Genomic DNA, 20,215 nt, shown 5'->3' with positions numbered 1-20,215 from the left:
GAGAGGCGAGAATGGTACTGAAACCCGATGCTTTCATTGTAATTTGTTCTTTTTTTTATCAGCCCTGCTGTAAGCATTCAATAGCAGAACAAGTGGGCCCTCTCCTTAGCCCTCAACAAACTCCCAGTGCAGATACTGAGAGCTAGGAAATGTCCAGGAGGCAGGCAGCAAAAATGAGAGAGAATGAAAGGAAAGAAAAAGTCTGGGCATGCCAAGATCTGGACCATCTGTTTCTAGAGAACCAAACTCTTTATGGGCAGAGCAACCAAAAAAAAAAAAAAAAAACCACAACAACAACAAAACAAAAAACCCAAAACCTCTTTATTTTATTTCATGTGCTCTTTAAAAACAAAAGAGGGAAAGGGTTAGGGAAAAAAATGAGAGACCGTAGCAGATCCAATAGAGGGATATTTCAAAGTATCCCTCCGTATCCTAGGAGGCAGGGGCTCCTGCCAGGCAGGCCTCCCGGGCTTACGTGCATTTGCAGGAAGGGAAAGTGGAAAACAGGGGCAGGCCTGGAGAGAGGACGGGTCCACTGAAGCCACCTTGCCTATTTTGCAGAAGCGATCAGCTGGATGTGGGTGACTACATCAAAGCAGTGAATGGGATCAACCTGGCCAAGTTCCGCCATGATGAGATCATCAGCTTGCTGAAGAACGTTGGGGAAAGAGTGGTTCTTGAAGTCGAGTATGAGCTGCCGCCAGTCTGTAAGTAATCACAGTTCAGGGGCGGGACAGCTACGCCACCCCTCTGCCTAAAACAATTCGTTCTCCATGTTTTCCCTTTTGGCATCGTTGTCTCATTACAGGAGTGATAGAACACCGTTTCTGGATATTTAGAAATTATTTAAATTGATACACCTATAGCCCACTCCGGAAGAATCAAAAAGAGCTCAGAGAACAATAAAATTATGCAGGACTCGTGTTCCATTAAGGTCACCTGTGTATATCACCATTTGTAAGGTCTGCACATTAAGTTCGATCCAAGCTCTGCACAGAGGGACTAGGGTTGGGAAAAGCATGTGTAATGTGTTCTGTGTTGATTCTTGTATAGTTATGTTAATTTCTGAAGCATGAAAATTGATTCAAAGCACATTCTTACCAAGTAAAAATAATAGTAATGTAACAAGAGTAGCCAACACATTTCCAGAGCTTACTAAATGTCCGGCTTTATAAGGAACTTGACCTGCACGGATACGCTTCATTCTCACCATAAGGAGTGTCAGCCTAGCAGAGCTGGACTTGGATGTCAAATAGCCAGGTTCAGATCCCAGCTTCACCTTTAGCTGCGTGCCCTTGAGGAAGTTGCTCAAGCTTTCTGTGTCTCAGTTTCCACATCTGGGAAATGGGCGTAATGTTAGTTCCTGCTCATATAGCTGTTGGGAGGATTAAATGAGTTAGTATTTGTTGGGCAGTTAGAACAGTAGCTGGCACAATAAAAATTTTTGATAAATAATGTATACATTAGCACTGTAAGAGAGGCATTATTATCATTAAATTTCTCATTTACAGAGGCTTGAGTGAAGTATCTTTCCCAAATAAATAGGCAGCAGAATCAGTATGTGAAGCCAGGCTCCCTGACTCCAAAGTCCATATGCTTATTCGTTGTGACATATACTTATGCTGTGTGTTACTGCGGGCCTGCATTTAAGCCATGCTCTGCTAACACCACGTCTTCTATTATTAAGCTGTCAACGTAGATGCCAGCCTGACAAAGCCCTTTGCTTTTCTATGCCAGTGAGAACTCAGACTGAATATTAATCATTGATAATAACTCATTTGTTCAGCAATGACTTATTGAGCATTTGTTACATTGCGGCCGCCGCGTTGTATACTGGTGGAGTTTACATTTAGACAAGGGAAGACGGATAACAAAACAAGACCCCAGTAGATAAGTAAACTGGACAGCATGAATGCTAGGGGTCATCAATGCTAGGAGAAAAAAGAAAGAGCCAGGAGAGGGATTGGGAAGGAGGGGAGAGGTGTGGGATTGCAGTTTGAAATCGGGTGGCTCGGAAAAGCCTCACTGAGGCTGTGTCGGTGACTTGAAGGCAGTGAGAAAGTTGGTCGTGTGGATTTCTGGGGAAAGAGAACTGCAGAGAGAACAGCCAGTGCTAAGATCAAAGGCAGGAATACACTGGGGTTGTTGGAGAGAAGTTAAGAAGGGTAATTTGGCAGGAGCAGAGTGAGCGTGAAGAGAAGTAGAAGAGGAGGTCAAAAATGTAAAGGATGAGGTATATTTGGAGGCCGTTGGAAGGACCTTAAGTTTGGCTCTGGGTGATAGAGGATGGCATTGTATGAGTTGGGGCAGGAGGCACAGGGTCTAATTCCTGTTTTCAAAGGCTCCCTCAGGCTGTTGTGTTGAGAACAGACTGCAGCGGCTAGGGTGGAAGCTGGGAGACCAGCTGGGGGGCTGTTGTCGTGATCCCGGTGAGAGACGGTGGTGAGGATGGCAAAAAGCAGTTACCTTCTTGATCTATTTTGAGGATAGAGCCATCAGGACCTCCTGACAGATCGGATGTGGGTTGTACAGAAATAGAGGAGTCAAAGACCCCCAGGGGGCGCCTGGGTGGCGCAGTCGGTTAAGCATCCGACTCCAGCCAGGTCACGATCTCACGGTCCGTGAGTTCAAGCCCCGCATCGGGCTCTGGGCTGATGGCTCAGAGCCTGGAGCCTGTTTCCGTTTCTGTGTCTCCCTCTCTCTCTGCCCCTCGCCCGTTCATGCTCTGTCTCTCTCTGTCCCCAAAATAAATAAACGTTGAAAAAAAAAAATTAAAAAAAAAAAAAAAAAAAGACCCCCTGAGATTTTGGGCCTGAGCAACCGGACAGGCAGGGTTGCCATTCATGGGGTTGGGCAAGAATGTGGGCAGGGCTGATTTGCGAGGGGGCCATCAGAAGACGTTCATTGTTTGAAATGCTACAGTGGTTGTGTCTCTTTGATGTGCAGAGAAGAAATGTCAAGAAAAGCACTAGAGATGGGGTTAGGAGTTTGGGAGAAAGATCTGGGCTGGAAATGAACATTTAGAGTAATGGGAATATAGAGGGTGTTTGAAGCTTTGGGACCAAACGTGAGCACTCAGGGAGTGAGCGTATATGACCAGTCGTGAGTTCTTATTCTGAACATAAACTCCAACACCAAAAGTATAATGGTGTTTTTATAACAAAATCAATTGAGGTCTGTGTTCAAAAACCTCCCTGTAACATTTTTCATTTTCAGCAAGAGTAGACAGTAAAATCGAGCGCTGAGAGCTTGGACTGTGTCACTAGTTAAATATCAGTTTCTCCCGCTGTCCAGCTATGTGACCTTGGGCATGTTATTTAAGTTCTCTGAGCCTTAGGTTTCTCATCTGTAAAATGGCTATAATAGATGTAGAATTTTTGTCAGAATTCAAGGCTATAATCATGTGAAATATTTGGATCATCGTCATGTACTCAGTAAGACATAGTGCCTGTTAGTCATTATTACATTATTATTATTCCACTGAAAGTACTGTGTTTTCTTTTACTTTAAAGGAGTCCGTTTGTTTTGAAATCACTATCTCAAAGCATCGCCAAGGAGTTAAGAGAATCCAGATATCTAGACCTAATGCTCTTGGATTAACCATTTTGATTCCACTGGGGAAATAAATATCAACCAAACACACCCTCTTTCTAAAACAAACTCTTAGTACAGCTTTCCAGGGGTAAGACCAGTAGTGGAGATTTGCCAAATTATGTGTGAACTACAGCGAGGAGTTTGAGAAGCTTTGAAGGAGGTTATGCAGATCCAGTAAGAAGAGGAACATTTTGGGCAGAGGGGAGAGCAAGGAAGGAGGAACTTAGCCCACTGCACAGGTTTGAACCACAAACGGACTCTTGTTGTTGAGGCACAAAGGGAAAGAGAGGACCTGGAGGGAGATAAGGCCAGTGAGGTGGACAGGAACAAAATGATGGAAGCCCCACTGGTGGAGCCTGGATAAATCAGGTGGGCAGCAAGAAGCCTTTAAAGGCTTTTAAAGCCAACGAACATCATCAACAGATTTGAGTTTTTGGAGTTCTCATTTTAGGAAGCCAAGTGGAGAATAGATAAGAGGCTATCAGCCTGAAGGCTATCACCAAAAGAGAGGTGACATCCTGAACAAATATAGCATTAGTAAGGTTAAAGAGTAGAGTGGATATCAGACATATACAGGAGTTAAAACCTATCATGACTTGGTGATTATACCACCTTTTCCTTCCTCGTGCATTAAAGCTGATGAGGAAGAGAAAAAATACTTTTTAAAACAAAAGTGTGAATTCGATGGTAGAAATCAGATAGAAGAGATCTATTCTCCAAGGATTATCTCTGTCTCTATTATGTTTGGGTAAATTAATAAGATCTTTGAGTTCAGGGAGGTTGAAGGGATTAATAAACATCCCCTTCACTGAGCTCAGACTGCTAGAGCTGGACCAAGCCGCTGCAGTGAGGCCCTAGGGAGAGAGCAGATTGCTGAAAAGTAAGCTGCCCAAGGCCAAGGCCGAGACAGGTAACTCTCAAGAATCACATCATTTGAGGCTCAGCCACCCCCAGAGTCCAGAAAGAAGTGGAGGAAGGATATTTGTTGCATGTCTGTGTGTATGTGATCTGATAGAGAAGGAATGGAATTCTGACCTTGCTCAAACCACTTACCTTTTGTAAGACTCAGATTCTTTATGAAAATGGAGTGGTTGATCTACATGAGCTCTAAGGTTCTTTTTGACTTTAGAATTACATTGTAGTTTTGAGACTGTATTTAGAGAGAATATTTCCAAACTGTATCATAGATATTTATGTATTAAAAGTTGGTCTATGGGGGGTGCGCCTGGGTAGCTCAGTCGGTTGAGCGTCCGACTTCAGCTCAGGTCCCAATCTCGCGGTCCGTGAGTTCGAGCCCCGCATCAGGCTCTGGGCTGATGGCTCAGAACCTGGAGCCCTGCTTCCGATTCTGTGTCTCCCTCTCTCTCTCTGCCCCTCCCCCGTTCATGCTCTGTCTCTCTCTGTCTCAAAAATAAATAAATGTTAAAAAAAAGTTAAAAAAAAAAAAGTTGGTCTATGGGTACCTGGGTGGCTCAGTTAGTTGAGTGTCCAGCTCTTGGTTTGGGCTCAGGTCATGATCCCGAGGTCATGGGATCGAGCCCCATGTCAAGCTCTGCACTGAGCGTGGAGTCTGCTGGGGATTCTCTCTCTCTGTCTCTCTCCCCTGCGTGCTCTCTCTCTCTAAAATTAAAACTTAAAAGTTGGTCTAGAGCAATGCCTTCATGTTTTGTGGTGACATAATCCCTAAAGAATTTTGAAACCATAATCCTCATTTATTTTTTAGTAAGCCACCTAACATTCTTTATTATAAGCTTAAATCATTGGAAAGGATATAATTTCTGGCATGCTGTTCATTTTATATACCTTTAAGTGAAGTTTCCATTCAGACCTTAGAGCTACGTATTTGCCTCATTTATTTTATGGAAAATGTCTGCTACAGAATCTGATTGGCAAAGGCAATCCTCACTGTTAAACCGTCGGCTAAATCAGATTAGCTTTCTATCCGACGGAGTTCTTTAATTCAAAAAGATGTGTTAAAGTGTGTCCCTGTGATTGCCTCTTACTTCTCAATTCCAATTCTAAGAGAGATAGACAGGTGACAGATGATGATGATGATGATGATGATGATGGCGATGGGGGACGGGGGGAGCAGTCTCAGGTCTCCTCCACGTGGTTCCTTCTGGGATTCAGTCTGAAGGAGCAGAAACCACCCAGAGAAAGCTCTTCCTGTGGCCATAGCAGAGGAAAAGCAGGATAGTCCCAACTACCCGAGCACAGTTCCAACCAAGTGCTTATTACATCTCTTAACATCCCATTGGCCAAAGCGAGTCACATGGGGAAGCCCGACATATTGAGGAGGGAAAGTATACAACCCTTATCATGCTATTGAGGTAGGAGTTGAGGAGTCAGGGAAATAGTGTATCATGTAGAAAAATCTAATCTGCCATAGCAAAATAATATGGATAGCAGTACATGCATATTCACATATAGAAACAAGGGACAGCAGCACCACTAAAATACTGAGAAGTATTTTTGCTTTGCAATATTCATTTCAACTTAACCCTTCTGTGTACTGCATTTGATTCTCTGGGGAAGCTCCTTATGTGGATCCATTATGTCCACATACACAAATGTGAAGTAATGAATAAAATGCACATGGCAATAGCAGGGGTCCTGCTATTGCATATGAAAACCCAGTCACCAAGATCCAGTCATGCAAATGAAAATTATGAAGACCAAATCTATTTCATTAAGTATCAAAATGTAGTTAACATTCACATTTATTTTTGTGAAGGATAAACAGCAAGAGTATGGATAATCCAAAGCTGTAGATAATCCTAAAAGTCTTTATATTGACTCTAGATTGGAATGTAGGAGTTTGTGGTCCACAAGATTGAGCTCAAGCAAAATTCAAACTACAGTGAACTATGGTGCCTTTTTTAAAAAAATTTTTTGAGGTTTATTTATTAATTTTGATTGAGAGAGAGAGAGAGAGAGCAGAAGAGGGGCACAGAGAGAGGGAGACGAGAATCCCAAGCAGTCATCACGCTGTCGGCACAGGGCCCGATGTGGGGCTCAGATTCACCAACAGTAAGATCCATGACCTGAGCTGAAGTCGGACGCTTCACCGACTGAGCCACCAAACTACAGTGCCTTTCATTCCCGGAACAGACACCCGGCCAACAAGGACAGGTGGCCCCAAATTAGAATTTGGTTGTATAGAATTTAAAGCTGATTTAATGTTTAAATGAAATAGTATTTGTAAACCACTTTGCAGATTTCCTGGCACACAGTGGACGCTCATTAATTCTTTCTCCCTGTATCTTTTCCTTTCCTTTCTATTTGTTTCATTAGAACAAAAAGATCATGTTCTCAACCAATTACCTCAAGTGGCTTGTTTGTCATGAAAATAAGAAAACGTTTGATTTGAACTCAGTTTCTTTCATTTAATTAAAACTGTACCTCAACACTTTCAGCTATTTGTGTACCGTTCCTAGCTGATTAAAATGAACTGAAATTCCCTTGCTAGCAAGAATATGACATTTAATTAAATCAGCAGTATACCAAAACATTTGTTCAGCTGTAGGGTTATGTTGTTTTTCAGCAGATCCAAGTTCGTGACGTACTTTATATCCCAGCCAGATGTGCGCAGTTTTGTGAATTTATCTGTGTGCTTTTCATAATCATGTCTATTCCTTTGAGGATTCAGAATTTCTGATAATTAAAAATAATTGTAATCAATGCTAAATTAAAATTACTTCCTATTTCTGTAAATGGCAAGAAATGTTCTTTTAATAGATGCAATTAAATTCTATCTTTAGAATCTATACCTATATTCCATCATATATTTCTTATTGATAAATGTTTCATGCAATAAAGTTTTCAAAATCTAATTGCAATGTTAAAAATATGCCATTGATAAGGACCACAGCATTAAGTAATTAGATATCATTGTACAGATTCACTTAAGGATCTAAGACCATCAGATTCTATACTTGCAAATTCTTTTCTCTCTCTGAATAAAAACATCCCTGTATCCATAATGATGAAATATTAATTTGTGGAAATTTGGTTGTTGTTGTTGTTTTTTAATTCAGCAATAGTGTACTATCTAAGCAGAATTACCCACCACTTTCCTGGAAACAGTCTCACAGAAGAGTTTAGTTACTATACCTTCATACAACCTACACCCCGTATTACACACATATACTGTATGTGATATTAATTAGAGATATCAACTTGGCCATGCAGTTTTATTTTGTGAAGTGAGAGCAGTAAGCAGGAAACATAACATAAGCATGATAGTATCAAATGAAATCAAGTAAATATTTTATTAGACAGCAGTAACATTTTGAATGTACAGAAATATTTTTGCCCTCCAGGTTTGATTTGGGTTGCTGATGTCTTTGTTAGTTGCTATGCATCGTGTCAGAAAACCTGTCTTCATCGCCTAATCTATTAGTGGTAATTTGAGAGTAATACTTTTTCTTCCTGCATTTCCTCCAAAAATAAATGTAAATACATTAATTATTTCAAGGTTTACAAAAATCATATTGCTTTTGCATTTCCAAAGGGAAAATAATTCTATTGATTACATGAAGAGTATCTCTCCTGGTATATAGAGTTTTAACGATGTGAATATTACACTCTAGCTAGAAGCTGGCTACATAAGAAGAAAGGAAGTGTCTATGATTTTGATTCTACTCGGGTCTAAGCCTAAGTCCCTAATGCAGACAACTATTTTATGGTATTTTTATGTATTTTTTTAACATTTTCTTTGAAAAGAAGTTATCGCCCTTGTATTTTTCATAACAAGAATTATTTGCAAGGGGGATCTGTAGTGTTTTATGCCACATCAAAAAAAACTGGAGGGGCGTCTGGGTGGCTCAGTCGGTTAAGCGTCCGACTTCGGGTCAGGTCACGATCTCGCGGTCCGTGAGTTCGAGCCCCGCGTCAGGCTCTGGGCTGATGGCTCAGAGCCTGGAAACTGCTTCCGATTCTGTGTCTCCCTCTCTCTCTGCCCACCCCCCCCCCCCGTTCATGCTCTGTCTCTCTCTGTCCCAAAAATAAATAAACTTTAAAAAAAAACTGGAAATGTTGTTATGATTTAATATATTTCTCTCTCTCTTTCCTGCAATCAGCTGTTCAAGGATCGAGTGTTATTTTCCGAACGGTGGAGGTCACATTACATAAAGAAGGCAATACCTTTGGTTTTGTAATCCGAGGTAGGTGATGGCTAGAAAACATGAATCATCAGATATTCTTAGAGAATTTGTCAATGAAATATTGGGAGTGAACTAGAAAGTCATCCTGAAAACAACAGCAACAACAGATGTTCCCAATGCATAAAGTCCCCTTATAATATTTGCACCCATTCTTTTAAAAAATAAAGCAATGAGTAGAAATCAAAGTGGAATCCAAATGACTTAGATCTGCTTTCAGTCCATACAGAGTAAAAAGTCACTGTTTGTAAACCTTGCCAATTCATTCATCCTGCTGATTTGCCACTTTTCTACATGTCTTTTGCTTTCCCTTTATACTTTTCTGTATCTCTGAGTCAAAAATGTTGATGAATATGGCTTGGTTTGACTTAATACACTAGGATTAAACAACTTTGCTTAAATTATTTTCTCCTGAAATACATTTTGTTATTGTAGCTTTCTAAAAATGGATTGAAGATAATCTGATCCCTTGGGAACCTATGTGCATCAGCTTAACTTATTTTATTATGGGATGACATTAATAATAAAGATTTCAGGTGACTCCAACTTGGCTATAAAACCATGAATTCTGAGCTGTAATTCTGACTTTTAATATTTTATTTTTCTTATTAGCAGTTTCACCCCTCAAAGACTATACATAAACAACTCATAATTCTGCATATGACAATAAAGTTCAATAGGGAACTATGTATGCATCAGAAATGTTTTTAACATTTCACATTTCGTGATGTTTTTTGCTTTTACCTATTATATTCTATACTTCACCAGGGTCTAAAATTTATCCAAATTATTAAAACATTAATTAAAATTAACTAAGCATCTTGGGGCGCCTAGGTGGCTTAGTCGGTTAAGTGTCCAACTTCAGCTCAGGTCATGATCTTGTGGTTCATGAGTTCGAGCCCTGCATTGGACTCTGTGCTGATAGCCCAGAGCCTGGAGCCTGCCTTGGATTCTATGTCTCCCTCTCTGCCCTCCCCAGCTCGTGCTCTGTCTCTCTCTCTCTCTCTCTCTCTCTCTCTCTCAAAAATAAACATTAAAAAATTTTTTTAATTAACTAAGCACCTTAATAAATGCACATGCATCAAGGAATAAAAGAAATACATTCATTTATACAGATTTGTCTTAAGTGACTAAGCTTTAGATTCCATTCTGTACCAATCATTTAGCAAATCAATCAGTCAGGTATTTATTAAGGACAGGTCAACATGTCAGCATAGGGCCAAGTATTAAGAGAGTCATAGGACAGGACCCCTATCTGCAGGGAATTATAGTCCAGTGAATTTAAGACAAAGTGCCTGAGTGAGCAGTAGAGAAAACGGAAAACGAGGAATTCACTGAGTGGTTTAGACCAGCAATTATTCCCCTTTTCTGACCAGCTCCTTTTTTTAGGTGGCGCAAACAGGATCATTTTACTTTCATCATTTACCTTAACCATTCCCAAATTTCTGTGTAAAAGAACTAGATGAATATAGTAAAAAGTCAATATGAAAGTAATTTTGGCTCAGAGGGTGGTACAAATCCGTTTTTGCAGTGTAGTATGATAGAGAGGCACTCTTGAATCACATGCATACAAGCCTAATTACTGAAAAGCTGCAGTAAAAAATACTGCTGGGTGCAAATATTCATTACTAGTTGTTGTGTGGTTAATCAATAGTAAATCAAATTGCTAATGAAAGAACTAAAACAACAGTAATTTATCATTAGGAACAGAAAAAAACGGAAGCATTTGAAATCTACAACCACCACAAGACAGCTGATGATATAATGTTAGCAAAATGCTTATCTTGCCATTTGCAGGAATTTCAAATATCTGTATGTGCATGAGTAATAAGAATTTTATAATATGAGCCTAGGATACTATCTGGTACATCGTAGGCCCTTAACAAATAAATGAATAAGTAATTGAATGTTGCCTAGATTTGTGCGGACATCAGACTTCTTAGTGCTATAGTGATTTTAGTTTAGGGGCACCATATTTTGGTCAGCTTTAAAAACTCACTTAGTATATTAGTTGAACGTAAAAGTTTGTGAAATTTTGCGCAATTTCTCATAAGAATCACATAAAGAACTTAATGTTTAGATTAGTTTGAGGCCTATCTGAAGGCTCTTCCTTGCTCAAAAGGTGACCCCCACCCATTGCTTCAGAATCTTGATTAGTCACAAAAAGAGTTGCAGAATGAGAAAGTACTGTGGGCAAGTGTTATCATGGCCAAGAAGACATTATGGCATAGATGGAATTTGAGCTCAACTTATTTTAGTGAGAACACCAGGACTTTCAGGAAGAAGGAAGACAATATTACAGATGCGGCATATTCATTTAGTACTGGTGAATTTCTTCTTAACCAATTAGAATGGGTCGTAGAACAATAATACGGGCTTTTACCTGATGAATGGAATTGCATTTCCAGTGCTACGTGTCATAGGTTCTAGCACCTTGACTCGCCGAACAGTAGAACCTGGCACCTTGAGAATGAAAAATGATGTTCTGGCCTAAATCTTGCCAGAGTTAAATTTCAGTTAATTCCCTCGCCGCCAAGCTAAGGCGAACAGCTTGGGACAATAGGGAAAGCACTCTGCCACTAAGTTCTTTTTCACTTTGGGCAAGGAAAATTTACCTATCGATCATTCTCAACTCTAAAATTATAGGTAGGTCTACTCATCTGCTAGATAGAGCCCAATGTTCAGATTTGGTCTGTGTTGTGTCTCTGGCATTGATACTTTTAAAAAGCATTCCAGGGGACTGATGCCAACAGGCAGCCAGGATTGAGAAATACCACTGGGCTCTGTGTGTGTCAATTGCTTTGCAGTTTCAAACTTGTAAAATGTAAGTGAATCGCAAGCTACATCTGGTTCATTATTTCAAATAATGGTAAAATGTCACATATCGAGAAATTCAGAGCCATCTCACACTTTGCCATGCATTCACTGTTACAGATTTAAATTTGGACCTCCAAATCAAAATTATGGAAGCTTGTATGGCCGTCAGCCCCCATCCTTTTCTAAATCAATATCCCTTCAGGCGAAAACAAAGCTACCTTTTTATGATCCCCTTGCAAAAGAGAAATTACACAGTAGTATTTATATAAATATGGCTAAGCATGTGCTGTAATTTATTGTCATGGTTTCATTTTAAAATCCTTTTCCAAGGAAGTTGTGAATTTCCTATTGTAAACAAGGAGTCATTTCAAAAGAAACCATCAAACTGAGTGGAAGAGTGAGGTGCTGAAAGGGAGCTTTTATCAATCAGCCAGACTGAATAAATCATTGGTAATAGAAGTAAGCAGAAAGGAAGCATTTGCCTTCATCGGGAGCAGTGAATGCCTTTTGATTTGCCTTTTAGGTTAGATTCTTTAAGTTGACCTCTCTACCCATTCCAAGTTTGGGAAATGCCAGTCTGTTCTACCAGGAAGGCGTTAGGGAAGGAATATCTGACGATAACATTCGTATTTATCAGATACTGGCAGGTATCTGGTGGGTAACCAGGATGGTGAGGTATACAGAAATCAGGTCAGATGCAGAATAGTTAAGAAAGTGGAAATGTCCAGCCTAAAGAAGATGAGACTTAGCAGGTGTATAATCACTGTTTTCAACTTTCAGAAAAAGTTTCTTGTAGTAGAAAGCATACATTTTTGTTTCACTGCTCCAAATAATAGAATAAGAACAAGTAGGTGAAAATTGAAGGAAGTTAGGTATCAGATGAATAATTAGGAAGAAGCTTCTAACACCCCTACACGTCCGAATGTGAAATGGGCTGCCTCAAACCTAATAAGTAGGCCATCTGGTGGGTCTCAAGAAAAGACTGGGAGAGCACAGACTATGGACGTTCTACAAAAGGTCCTGGATTTAGAAGAGAGTTTATAATAAATTACCTTCCATCTAAAAGCTTTTGATTCTTGAGCAGAAGTTTTCATATACGGAAATAAAATCTCCATTTAAGCATTGCACTTGTCTTGAAATTATGTGTCCATTTTTTGAACACCCCAACTTTAATGGAACCCATCTCAGCCACTTGAAGTTTTTTCTTTCTTGTTTTATATACTTACGTATTTTCCCCCCTCTCCAGTTTTTGCTTCCTTTATGCCAGGTTGTAGACCTATTCACCTGTATTATAGCCCAGGTTAATTGGCAACAGGTATACCCACCTGCACTTTGTTGATAACTGGCTATTGTCATAATTAGGCTAGTACTTGTTAAGTAGTTTATGTTCTTACGACGCTGGGTTAAATATTTTATATATATCGCCCCTGGATACAGCCATGTATTTATTGAGAGGTGGAGACATCATGACTTCAAAAACATATTCTATATAAAATGAATAAGATTTTTGGAAAAATTTTACATGTTTTCCTCTATACATCAACAAAATGTACTTTAGTTTCTCAGCTGCCATTTTGTAAGTGAATTTTTTTTTTTTTTTTTTTTTTTAATGAAGGCACTTATAAGCTGTATTTCTTTTGTTTGCCAGGAGGGGCACATGACGATAGAAATAAATCTCGTCCAGTTGTAATAACGTGTGTTCGTCCCGGAGGACCTGCTGACAGGTAAACTTCCTCTGTCTGTGTCACTATCCAAACAGATTCAACAAAGCTGGGGACTTTGGCATAGAGTTGAGGAATTAGAAATTTCATAGTGACAGGTAGATATTAAGCAAACGTGTTGGAATGTGAATACTGAAATTGTTGGGCTGCCAAATCAGAAGAAAGAAGGTTTGACTCCAGGCTCAACACTCACTACCCTATGTGTTTGGCAAGTGACTTACCAGTTCTAAGCTCAGTTTCCTCCAGTGTGAAATGTCGATAATAATACCTACCTGACAAGGTCTTCAGTTTTATCAGAGACTGGCTGGGGCCTTGCAGGGGACCTTTCATGCAGTAGATACTTAATAAAAGGTAGCTGGCTTTTTAAAGGCACGTACTTTAAACACATCATCTCCCATTGCTAACCTCCTCCCCTGGAAAGATAGGTGGTGATGTTCTGACTGTTACTATTAATCAACATCCTTCTGGTTATTATTATCTGTTGCTGATGATTATGTATGTGAGAATGGAAGTGATTTCAATAAAAGGGAAGGAGTGTTGTCAGTATCTAGAGCTATCTCTTCGGGACTAATTTGAGTATCTGAAGAGGCAGCTCCTTCATCTCTCATATCACAAATATTAGAGGAGGTCGTACATAAACGCACAACTTAGCTGTCTCAGGAGATGCTTGTCTTTGTATTAGTTTCCCATCGCAAACGTCAATTCCATAAAGGCAGGGGACCACAACTCCGGCCGTTCGCTGTGGTTGAAGGGTGGGAGAAAAATGCCCTGGTTACCCCTGACTCTGCACTATGTTTCAAACCGGGATATAATGTTTAAACCTTTTCTTATGCAATATAAATAGTAATAATAAATACAACTGATTGAGCACCGAGCCATGTGCTAGGAAATGTACTATGTGTTTAGCAGACACTATTTTATTTGTCCTCACAACTGCCTACTAAGTACTTTTTAGCCACACTTACAGTGATAAAACTGAGGCCCCGTGTGGGTACATGACTTACCAGCTAGTACACGGAAGAGCCAGGCTAGGAATTCAGGTTCATTCTCCTTCAAAATCCATACTGTTAGCTCACTTTTCTAAAAAGTTTGTGTTTAATATAAAATAAGAGAATATGAAGATACTGGTTTCTCACCTGTGCCATAGTATGTTTGCCTTTGCAGAGGACAATACAAAGTCAGAATTTGCACAGAAATCTTACCTTTTTTCCTCTCTCCTGCTTCTCCTGTGAATTATTCTTCCTGCAGTAAATGAGAATATTTCTGTTCCTTATTAACATTTACCTTGGGGTTAACAAAAATGTCAGAAGCAAGCTACTAGTTTCTGAGCAACATATTATCAAATTAACTTAGGATGAAATGGAATCTAAAAGTTTAAGATAAAAATTTAGAGTCAAAATTCTTAGAGAATTATCTAGGCGAAGGATATTTAAGAGATCACTCTTATCCTTTCCAAATCCTCAACTTGTAATCCTCCCACCCCAGTTTGATTTCTCATATCATGACCCTCCCTGAGGCAGGAAGGTTATAATCTGGAAGCCTCCTGGCTATATTTTAGTGGTGTCCCAATGTCCTCAGGCAACTTCTTCCAGTGCTTTGAGTGTCTATGGTCACAGCAGAAAGAATAGTATTTCCCTGTCTCTTCCAAGGAATATGAGACTGAATCAATTTAATGATTGCCAAAATGGCCTTATAAATCAATAGGGAAATGTCTAGACTAGGGAAATTTTTCACCAGTGCTCCCAGTCCTGCTTGGGTTCACTGATAATAAATGGAATGGAATCAGCAGGCTTTTCTGCTCACCTGGCTTTGGAAAAAATAGGTAAATGCTATTTTCTGGGCCCTAATAAATCAATTTTAGGTATTTAGACAAGAACCTAGAAAAGGGAAAATGTGCCTTTAGTATTTTTGCACCCCAAGAATTAACTGGGGGTAACTTGGTGATCGACTACTGGGCAGTTATTTCCTTATTTCTGACTTGCATATTGCAGCAATTTTCTGTTCAGAGCCACCTCTTTAGTCCCTGACTATCACACTTGATGCTTAAGACGAAGCACAAATAGGATGGATGGGGGAAGGTGTGAAAGAACCGCTTTGGCTGAGCGACTCTTTTTTTTTTTTTTTAATTTTTTTTTTTTAACGTTTATTTATTTTTGAGACAGAGAGAGACAGAGCATGAACGGGGAAGGGTCAGAGAGAGAGGGAGACACAGAATCCGAAACAGGCTCCAGGCTCTGAGCCATCAGCACAGAGCCCGACGCGGGGCTTGAACTCACGAACCGTGAGATCATGACCCGAGCCGAAGTCGGACGCTCAACCGACTGAGCCACCCAGGTGCCCCTTGGCTGAGCGACTCTTAATGCTAACCCCCATTATGTTACATTAATGAAGACTGTTTCTGTGTTCTCCCTTCAGAGAGGGCACCATCAAACCTGGCGACAGGTTGCTCAGTGTGGATGGAATTCGGCTTCTTGGAACCACGCATGCCGAAGCCATGAGCATTCTTAAACAGTGTGGACAAGAAGCAACGCTGCTGATAGAATATGACGTCTCAGTGATGGGTATGTCGGAGTCCTGAGGTTGTGCTCACCAAGCTCTGGGTCAGGTCATTGTCCGTCCCTGATAAGCCACTCTGGGTTAAGAATCTGTTCTGTCCTCCTGCGGCAGACAGAATTTCATCAATACTCCATCATTACTCTGTTGGGTTCAGGAAGAGGTGAGTGGTGCTTTTCAGCGATTTAGAGTTCTTGTGTCAATAGCTTCTATAATAAGGTCTCATTCCATCAGAACGTTTCACCTGGCAGTCAGTTCTATGTGGATTATACTTTGGCAGCAAAGTATTTTCCCCTCCAAATCACAAGAAGAGTATTATTAACTAAAGGGCTGGTACTTTTTCCTTTACTACACGGAGACTGAGAAAAATAGGAGATTTCTTTCCTTCTTGTAACTTCACAGCATGAGGCCAGCGAATCAGAATTCATGGAAATGACCAATCATCGTATCCTAACATTTAGGAATAAAGAGAGGAAGGGGACCATATAGTATCAGTGGTTAAAATGAGAAGTTGAGTACAGTATCCTTTTTTTTTTTTTCTTTTAATGTAGTTGACCCACGATGTTACATTTGTTTCAGGTGTACAACATAGTGATTCGACAAGTGTGTGTGTTTTGCCATGTTCACCACAAGTATAACTACCATCGGTCACCATGCAACACCATTACGATACCTTTGACTGTATTCCCTTTGCTGCACCTTTCATTTCCATGATTTACTCATTCCGTAACGGGAAACCTGTGTCTCCCACTCCCTTTCACCCATTTTGCCCTTTCCCCCACGCTTTTCCCCTCTGGCAGCCATCAGTTTGTTCCCTGTGTTTAAAGGTCTGAGTCTGCTTTTTGTTTGTTTATTCACTTATTTGGCTTTTTCCAGTTCCACATATGAGTGAAATCGTATGGTATTCGTCTTTCTCAGTCTGATTTATTTCACTTAGCATAATACCCTCTAGGTCCATCCATTTTGTCTAAAATGGCACTATCTTGTCCTTTTCTATGGCTGCATAATATGTGTATAAATCACATCTTCCTTATCTATTCATCTATCAGTGGACACTTGGGTTGCTTCCGTATCTTACCTATTATAAATAATGCTGCGATAAACATAAGGTGCATATATCTTTTTGAGTCAGTGTTTTGGTTTTCTTTGGGTAAATACCCAGTGGTGGAATTATTGGACCATATGGTATTTGCTATCTTTAATTTTTTGAAGAAACTCCGTACTGAAGCACCAATTCACATTCCTACCAACAGTGCACGAGGGTTCCTTTTCTTCCACATCCTCACCAACACTTGTTATTTTTTGTCTTTTTTTTTTTTAAATATTTATTTATTTTTAAGAGACACAGAGACAGAATGTGAGTGTGTTAGGGGCAGAGAGAGAGGGAGACACAGAATCTGAAGCAAGCTCCGGGCTCTGAGCTGTCAGCATAGAGCCTGACACGGGGCTCAAACTCACAAGCTGTGAGATCATGACCTGAGCCAAAGTCAGATGTTCAACCGACTGAGCCACCCAGGCGCCCCATTTCTTGTCTTTTTTTTTTTTTAGCCATTCTGGAAGGTATAAGGTGATACCTCATTGTGGTTTTGATTTGCATTTCCTTGGTGTTTAGTGGTGTCCAGAATCTTTTCATGTCTCTGTTTGCCATTTGAATATCTTCTGTAGGAAAATGTCTATTTAATTCTTCTGCCCATTTTTAATTGGATTATTTGTTTTTTTGGTGTTGAGTTATAGAAGTTCTTCCTTTATATATTTGGGATATTAAACCTTTAACAGACATATCATCTGCAAATCCTCTTACATTTAATAAGTAACCTTTTTGTTTTCTTGATGGTTTCTTTTGCTGTGCAAATGCTTTCTATTTTGACATAGTCCCAATAGTTTATTTTTGCTTTGTTTCCCTTGCCTTAGGAGACATATCTAGCAAAATGTGGTGTAGTATTGTTTCTTTCAATAATGATTACAATAGAAATTAATTCTATTAATTTACCCTTACAACTATGGTAAAACTTGGAAGGTATCCTCATCTGGCTTTTAAATGTTAAGAGAGAGCCCAGTTTTGTGTGATGTTGACGAAGGCAGAAAAATTATGAAATAATGAATTGGAACTTGAAATTGAAACTAAATCATGTTATATACACTTCTTAACAATTGTCAGACATGATTATTTGACCTGATTTTACCAGTAAGTTTTGTGCTGGTGAAATGTAGCAGAGAAAAGAGGCTTACTCTATTAACTGCAAACTCCTTTCTCCTTTATTTCCCACCCTGTGTGATTCATGTAGAACAGTGTTGCTTAAAAATATTAATATGTCTATTGGCCTGAAATGTTTTAAAAGGTATGAGGTTTCTAAAAAATTTTTAAGTGTGAGATTTAAGGAGTTCTTAGCGGAATAACCAGTACGGTATGCTCTTGACGTGGAAAGTTCGAAAATGAATGAACTTCCCACCCTCCTCTACCCTTCTCTTGTATTCTCTCCCACCCTCTTTTCTTTTTCTTTCTCTTTGGTTATATAGGTGTTGTTTTTTTTTTCAACGTTTATTTATTTTTGGGACAGAGAGAGACAGAGCATGAACGGGGGAGGGGCAGAGAGAGAGGGAGACACAGAATCGGAAACAGGTTCCAGGCTCCGAGCCATCAGCCCAGAGCCTGACGCGGGGCTCGAACCCACGGACCGCGAGATCGTGACCTGGCTGAAGTCGGACGCTTAACCGACTGCGCCACCCAGGCGCCCCGGTTATAGAGGTTTTAAGTTAGATTTGGAGTTAGGTGATTTGGGTTCTGTTCTCACTCTACTGATTTCCAGCTATTAAGGTGGACCATGTTTCCTATTTCCCTGTGCCTTAGTGACCTCATTTGTCAAATGGGGACTTGCTTACCGTTTCTCAACTTTTTCTCTCTCCCTCTGTTCCTCACTGTTTGTCTTCCATTCTTCCTCCTTTCCCTTCCAGCCACCCAATTCTTCTTTGATATTCTGCTCTCCATTTCTCACTATGAGTACTACTCTATTCTAACTGTCCTACTCAGCTTTTTTTCTAGTATTCCCTATAGCCTTCCTCCTTTTTCTCTGTTTGTGTTTCTTGCTTGCTTGTTCCATTCCTGTTTTCCTAATTTGGGTTAAGATAGGATTAGGTATCCATAAGCTCAAATAATTGTTTTTATTTTTTTAACATTTATTTATTTTTGAGAGAGACAAAGACAGAGTGTGAGCGGGGGAGGAGCAGAGAGAGAGGGAGACACAGAATCCAAAGCAGGCTCTCTGAGCTGTCAGCACAGAGCCCGACGCGGGGCTTGAATTCACGAGTCGTGAGATCATGACCTGAGATGAAGTCAGACACCCAACCGACGGAGCCACCCAGGCACCCCATATAAGCTCAAGTAATTGAGAATGACAATTGGAGGAAAGAGAAGTACAAATGATGTCCTAGAATGAGATACTTTCAATTAGAATTGTTCATCAAATATGAACTGATACTTTCTATAGCAAAAAACACATTTTCCTTTTTTCTTGTAATACTTTTTCTTTTGCAACTTTTGGAGCTCTTCTTTCTCAACAGGAATAAAATGAGCTCTTATGCAACACAGCCTGGGAAAATGATGAGCAATAATAGCTCAACCGTATACAAGGACAGCATCAAGTACAAATAGCAGAAACCCAATGTAGACTAGCTTCAAGAGGGAATATGTTAGCCTACAAAAGCTTGGATTCCAAGGTGTAGCCTGGCTTCAAACATAAGTTCAGTAATGTCATAGGCATTCTGTCTCTCCGATCTCCTTGCCTAGGAAAGCCGCTCCTTATGTTATGACAAGATGGCCCCAGCAGCCACACGCCTACATCATCTTGAGAGTTTATGACACTAGAGAAAGAAATGAGAATGGATCTCCTGTAAAAGATTCTCAGTGACTTAGCTTGGAGCAAATGCTGACCATTACCCTAATCACTGTGTCCGGGGATATAATGCACTCTTTGCTCCTTTGGTAGGAGAGGCAGAGTGTATGTTGAACAGCCCCAGCAGAATGAAACAGAGAAATGGCACTTCCCCAAAGCGGATGGTGTTGAGTTGATGACAGTAATAGATGCCCTTTTGAGAACATATTTTGATGTTAAATATTACATTCCCACTCACAGGAGTTATATTCCCTCTAATCTGAGAGTTTTCCTTGCTTCACATCCTCACCAGCACTTGGTATTCCCAGTCTGGTTCATGCTAACTATTCTGATGGATGTTAAGTGATATCCCATCTTAAGCTTAATGTATATTGTCTCCATGAATAACCACGTGGGACACCTTTTCATTTCCCAGCAGGACATACTTGTTGCATTGACTTTACATTTAAGACTTTTATTTATTTATATACTATTGAAA

General features: G+C 40.0%; 1 protein-coding gene across 9 annotated transcripts in view; it reads left to right on the top strand.

Moving 5' to 3' along the window:
- Positions 1-20,215, top strand: part of GRIP1 (glutamate receptor interacting protein 1) — a 687,701-nt gene that overhangs the window by 531,820 nt on the left and 135,666 nt on the right. For all 9 annotated transcript variants that reach the window (XM_047866742.1, XM_047866738.1, XM_047866739.1 and 6 more), the window contains 4 exons: positions 562-707; positions 8,676-8,759; positions 13,222-13,297; positions 15,710-15,855. In XM_047866742.1, the coding sequence (XP_047722698.1) occupies positions 562-707; positions 8,676-8,759; positions 13,222-13,297; positions 15,710-15,855 (452 nt within the window). The remainder of the gene's footprint in view (positions 1-561; positions 708-8,675; positions 8,760-13,221; positions 13,298-15,709; positions 15,856-20,215) is intronic.

This window comes from Prionailurus viverrinus, chromosome B4 (assembly GCF_022837055.1).
Source record: "Prionailurus viverrinus isolate Anna chromosome B4, UM_Priviv_1.0, whole genome shotgun sequence".
Taxonomy (NCBI): domain Eukaryota; kingdom Metazoa; phylum Chordata; class Mammalia; order Carnivora; family Felidae; genus Prionailurus; species Prionailurus viverrinus.
This window is presented reverse-complemented; position numbering and strand designations above follow the sequence as displayed.